Source organism: Pediculus humanus, genomic scaffold (assembly GCF_000006295.1).
Source record: "Pediculus humanus corporis 1103172107524 genomic scaffold, whole genome shotgun sequence".
In the NCBI taxonomy this organism is placed as follows: Eukaryota; Metazoa; Arthropoda; class Insecta; order Psocodea; family Pediculidae; genus Pediculus; species Pediculus humanus.
The window spans coordinates 24,065-30,291 of NW_002987140.1; the positions used below are offsets into that span (position 1 = coordinate 24,065).

A 6,227-nucleotide genomic window follows, 5' to 3' on the forward strand; every position below is an offset into this window, starting at 1 on the left:
TACATACAAACCATTTAATACTATTGTGTAAAAGTTAAAAATTAATATAAGTAAAAAGTGAAACAAAAAAAAAAATAATAATAATAATAATAATAAAAACTTTAAAAAGAAAGAAAAAAGTTAATATTTAAAAAAAAAAAAAATTATCAATTATTAGTATTAATAAAAAATACTTTTTGTTTGTTGTTTTGTGTAAAACTTTTTTTAAATTTTTTTTTTCATCTAAATTTCAAATTTTAATTAATAAGCTACTCATTAATTATTTAACAAAAAAAAAAATTATAACTACGTCATACGTTGTTTTATAATGTGAAACTACGAAATGTTGTTGCTAAAACAAAATTTATGATTTTCTTCTTTTTTTTCCAGGATTTGTAAAACTAAAAGTGTTCGGACTTGGTGCCGGTGTCGTGAGATCTGCAACTGCTGGAGAAGTCGGTGATAATGAGACGTTTGTCCAATCCTGGTTGTTGTTAGGAGTCGATCCGATCAAGTCGACTAAATCCATAAGGTTCGGTGTTGCGTATGCTATCAGTTCATTCCCTGAAATTCCTATTAAATTTTTTTATTATTAAAAAAAAAAAAAAAAAATATAAAAAAAAAAATATAAAAAACGACATGTGAAGAATTAAATTAATTCTTTTAATTATAAAAATCACATTTATTCGTTAACAAAAACGTTTTTTTTTTAGCATTTTTTTGTGAACTTACCCGCTTCTTCATTTTTTTTCTCGTTATTTTCATCGTCTATTGCCGGTAGCAAACCATACGATAAAGGATCATCGTTGAATAACTGCAAAAAAAAAAAAAAAAATAGATCGTTTAATCTTTATAAAATAAAATTCAATTAACAAGAAAAAAAAAAAAAAAAAAAAAAAAAAATTACCCATGGCAATGAATTAGTGTCAAAACTGTATCCTTCACCTTTTAACATTTCTTTCAAATAATCTAATTCTCCTTGTACGGAATCCACGTGCGAAGTAAGTTCCCTAAATAAACAGATGACACATGTCGATGAATGATTAAATTTAAAATTAGTTTTGTACGCATTTTATTTAAAAAACTCACCGAGTTAAACATTTTGCCGATGACGGTTGTTGGCACACTATGGCCATTGAATCGGAATCGAAATTCAATGCGGCGTTCTCTGAATTTTCACTTTCATTTTTATCAATCAAATCGTTTGAATTGATTAAACTAGTCGATGGTAATTTATCGTTTTCCTCGACGGAATTCAAATTATCATCTTTTTCAAGTTTCAAAGTTTCCTTTGACGAATCGACGAGTTGCTCTTCGCACATCGTTCCATTGTACAAAGAATCCAATTTTAAAAATGAATCGCTCAACTCTTCTTTATCCTCTGCATCTTTTCCTAAAAAATTTCATTTGATAATAATAATAATAATAATAATAAATCTACTTTAATAAAGACTAATTTTTAATTTTCCAATGGTGTCTCTTACCTTTTACTAACCCAAGATCTCCATCGTCTTGTTTCGACCTTAATAATAATTCTAAATCATCGATTCCTATTTCTGTTGCAGAAGTTTTAGAATCTGCCGTTGGAAAAAATAAATAAAAATTATGTATCAATTTGAATGTGAACATAAGTGCATAAAAAATTAATAACTTGCAAATGTTAAATAAGTACAATTTTTTCGGTTCGTTTTAAATTACAAAAAAAAATGATCAATAACTACCATCATTAGTTGTCAGTTTTTTACGACTAATAATTTTCGGTGTTGAAGAATTTTTAATATTTATTTTCTGATCGGTAGCAGTTGAAGATGGACGATTGATGTTTTTGATTATTTTTTTACCATCCTTTACGGTGGAATCTACAATTGAACTGACAGAACCCAATTGACTTCCTTGATTGTTGGAACTGTAATTGAACAATATGAATAGTATTAATGTAAAAAAAAAAAAAAAAAAAAACACAAAACGTTAACAAAAAATACTTGACAAAAATTTTAAAAATTACTTTTTTTTGTTGTTGACATCTAATTTTAATGTCATCGGTTTTTTCTTTTTCATGGTTTTTTGAGCGGCAATATTTTCATCCGTTAAATAAATGATTTTTTTTTCGGAAATATTTTTTTTACCGGAATCCGAAGTGGTTATTGATGGTATTGTTATTGTTATAGGAGTATTGATTTTACTATCTCCTTTTAAATGTTTAAGGGTTGCAGCCGCCATGGCTGGATTTATTTTAGCAGGATCTATCGGTGTTAAAGGATCAATAATATCTCCTTCTGTCATTTGTATTTCTAACCATTCTTCCGGAATATTTTCCGTTCCTTCAATTATGGGTTTACCTGTACCTTCCTTCGTTGTTACGGACCGCTTTTCCGTATTATCAAACTTAATTAAGTTGGCGTCATTTTCTCCAAGGCTATAAGTTAAGAAATATAAAATATATGAACTAAACTTTAAATAAAAATTAAGCATCAAGTTTTAAGAATTATTCTAAAAAAATTTTAATAAATATCTAATAAAAATTTACTAACTCTGAGGAAATAAATTCGCCGTCGCTTGATACTTCTAGTTGCTCAGGACTCCCGAAAATAACATCACTTGTATCTATTTCATGAATTGTAGGCCCAGTTGGAGAACCCTGATTAATATTTGAAGCATCAGGTCCACTTAATTTGGTAATTTTTTTTACAGGTTGAATATCGCTTAACATCAAAGGAAACCTTCTTCTTAGGGGTACATTTCTCGAAGGTTGAACTATAGTAACTATGAAATGAATTAACTGCAAAACAGATATAACGGTTAATTATAAAAAAAATTATTAGTATTGTTTGTGAAAAATAAATATTGTATTACTTTGATTAAAAAAATTTTGTTACCCTATTTATTATTTGTTCCTGCTTCAAATGTTTTTGCCTAAAAATGGCCAATTCTCTCCATAAAGCTTCATTTTCTCTTTTCATTGATGCTAATCTTGCATCCCAAGACTCTTGTTTTCCTTTTAAATTATTTACATCTGTAAGCACTTTTGCTAAAATTTCCGATTGAGTTTCATTCTTTAGGTTCGAATTAGTAAACTGCTCATTAGGCATAACACCTGATTTAGGATTTGGTAATTTCCTTTTAATATTTCCTAACAGGTATGGATGATCTTTTATAAAACATTGATGAGCAAACTCCATATAGTCCTTATCATTTTTTAATCCGCCTGCTTCCGATACTATTTTATGAAAACCATCTAAGGAAAAATAATTTGTGAAAATATTATTCAATATTTAATTTTAAAATTTTATAATTTTTTTAATAGTGAGTACTTTATTATTGTTTTCATTTTAGCCATTATAGTTTTATAGATTTATAAAAAAAAAAAATAATATTGTTATATGTTTTAATAGGCTTCTCGATAAGTAATTACTACTGTATTATTAAAAAAAGTTTATCGAAACATACAAAAACTTGAAAACATTTTTTACAAACATTTTTACTTACACATGTTTAGTTGCCTTATGAAACTAGCCATATTATTATGCTTATAATACAATGATAAAAGCTCCCTGGCAAATTTTGCTGGTTGATGAATAATAAAACTCAATGCACTCTGAAAAAAGAAATAAAAAATAAAAAATACACTCAATACAAATTATATTATTAACATTTACAAAATGTTGTTACTCATTCCACTTATTACTTTTATTAATTAGTATTTTCTCTTTAATATTTATATTATAAAAACTATTAAATATATATAAATTTAAATTTGGTTTTAAATGACGACATTGTTTAATAAGACGATTTATTCTTAAAAATATACAATGACAACATAAAATAATCTTTGACAGTTTCTGATGAGAGACCAATAGAAATCACGAAAAACATTTTTAAAAAAAAGAATTCGTAAATAAATAAGGGTCATATTAAAATTAAATAAAGGTAATAACTCCATTTTAAATTTTTTTTCTTTGTATAAAAAAGGAAGCTAAAATTTTTTTTTAACTTATAAAATGGAAAGCTATAAAGAAGGTCAATGTGAGATGTTTACCTCACTCCAGCATATTAATTCATCAGTTTCTGGATCGTTGACTAATTTCCAAAGTTTTACTAAAAAAGCAGGTACGTTCGGACCTATATCTGATAAACCGTGCATATTTGAATCACTATTTTTCCACATCACGTTTTAAAAAAAAAAAAGTTAATCATTGCAGCAGATGAATAAATCTAACTTTTAAACGCTTTTACTAATCAGGTTAGCCAATTTTGCTGCAACCATTGAAAAAATAAATAAATTTGCCGCACGTTTTATATTAAATTTAAATATGCCGTAATAAAGTTAACTAAAAAAAAAAAAAAAACTCAAGCACTTCACTTTTAAACTGATAAAGATAAAAAAAAAAAAAATACTTCAAAAAGAACTCTTTCCATAAATTCAATGTCAGTAATGTTAATAATTCAGTTTTAAAAAAAAAATCATTAAAAAAAAAAAAATTAATTTATATTATTTTTCTGCCTTAATTATTTTGAATTAATTAAAACCGTTAAAAAAAAAATTCAATATTTTATTTGTAGTTACTTATAATAATATTTTCGGTTTATTTTATCGTTAAAAATTTTCTTTTACTATTATTAAAAATTATGTATCATTCTATTATATATATAAAAATTGCCTAAATAAATTACTTTTATAATTTTTTTTTTCTTTTGTGTATGACAGACGATGAAAATTTAATAAATTAATTAGTGAAATTGTTTTTGTTAGTATAAAAATGAAAAGAAAAAAAAAAAAAAAAAGAAAATTGAAAACCCATCAAAAAGTTAACCTTGAAAAAAAAAGTCAACAATTAACTATTTTTTTTTTTTTTTTTCAAGTATATATAAATATATGTATGCGTATCTACTATGGCAACATTAGCACTTCAGTTTTCGAATGATATTCGAAGTGTGATGGTCGTTTTTGATAATTTAGCAAGAATTTTGCGAGAAATTTTAACGAAATCTTCAACGGCTGGTAATATATATTATTTATAATTATTTAAGGTTTTAAACAAAAAAAAATTATATAAAAAACTATTTGATATATATTATTTAATTTTATTTTTTTATAAAAAAATAATATTTTAACAATATGTAGTTAAGGAAAAGTGAGTCGATTTAACAAAAAATTAAACATGCGCGATGAGAAGAAAGTTTTTTTTTTTTTTTTTTTTTTTTTTTTTTTGATATGAATCCTAAAGCGATCAATAAGAATTTAAAAAAAAAAAAAATAAAACAAAATTATTTAATAAAATGCATTAATATAAAAAATTTAAACAATAAATTTTATTGTAAATTAAATATTATTTATTAAACATTCATAATATTAATGAAAGTTTATAAAATTTACATTTGTCGTCCATTAACCGTTGCAAATTCCAAATTCCTTTTTTTTTTTTTTTGAATTAAAAAATCTTTTAAACTTTTTTACATTCACTTGTAAAAAATTTAAACAATAATAATAAAGCAATAACAGAATAATTATTAAAGATTATAAATTGTCTTCTTAAATTAAACATTTTTGCTAAAAAAAAAAAAAAAAAATGGCGTAACTTATTTTTGAATTTACATTAAAATAATTTTTAAATTGACAACTCTAACCATTGAATTATTATAATTTTTTTTTTTTTTTTTTTTCAATTTGAATAAATCCAAATTTTTTTTTCTTTTAATTATGACTTTTATGTATAATGCAAAAGGTTTAAATTAAACAATTAAAAAGATTAATCAGCAAAAAAAAAAAAAAAACAAATTGATTAAATAATAAGAAAAAAATTTTTTAAAATTGACACTGACATTGTTTATAGTAATAAATTTTTACATTACAATTCTAATTATATATTTTGTGTTAAACAATTCCATAAAATAATAAAATAATTATTTTTTTAATTATTATAAATGTAATGGGTAATATTTGGTCATTTTTGTAGTATTAAATTGCCATATTTACTCTAATTACATTATTTAGAATGTTATGGCTTTTCCCATAACTTAAACTTCAGGCAAAATAAACAGACATACCTACCTATCATTATTATCATTATTATTAATTTAAGTGTTTATTATATGAAACATTTTCACACAAACTCATCTAAAAATTATATAATTAATGAATTTTTTTTTTTATTTTCAGATGATTTGAAAGAATGGAAACTTTTAGGACAAGAAATAAAAGGACAATTAATTGTTGGATGGATAGAAGAAAATATGGAATCTACAAAACA

At 23.6% G+C, this 6,227-nt stretch overlaps 2 protein-coding genes across 2 annotated transcripts in view; one reads left to right on the forward strand and one right to left on the reverse strand.

Annotated features, from left to right (window-relative positions):
- Positions 1-343: 343 nt before the first annotated feature.
- On the reverse strand, positions 344-4,120 carry Phum_PHUM177250 (Heat shock factor protein HSF30, putative; the record flags this gene model as incomplete). Its single annotated transcript, XM_002425105.1, has 11 exons — positions 344-543; positions 712-793; positions 887-989; positions 1,069-1,372; positions 1,464-1,556; positions 1,701-1,885; positions 1,985-2,395; positions 2,511-2,758; positions 2,856-3,214; positions 3,466-3,574; positions 4,016-4,120. 11 exons carry the CDS (start codon positions 4,118-4,120, stop codon positions 344-346), a joined length of 2,199 nt encoding a protein of 732 aa, XP_002425150.1.
- Positions 4,121-5,906: 1,786 nt separating this feature from the next.
- The window catches only part of Phum_PHUM177260 (protein pigeon, putative), a gene marked incomplete at both ends in the record, with an annotated part of 4,120 nt that continues 3,799 nt past the window's right edge, over positions 5,907-6,227 (forward strand). Inside the window, 2 exons of the mRNA XM_002425106.1 lie at positions 5,907-5,910; positions 6,137-6,189. Coding sequence (XP_002425151.1) covers positions 5,907-5,910; positions 6,137-6,189 — 57 coding nt within the window. The remainder of the gene's footprint in view (positions 5,911-6,136; positions 6,190-6,227) is intronic.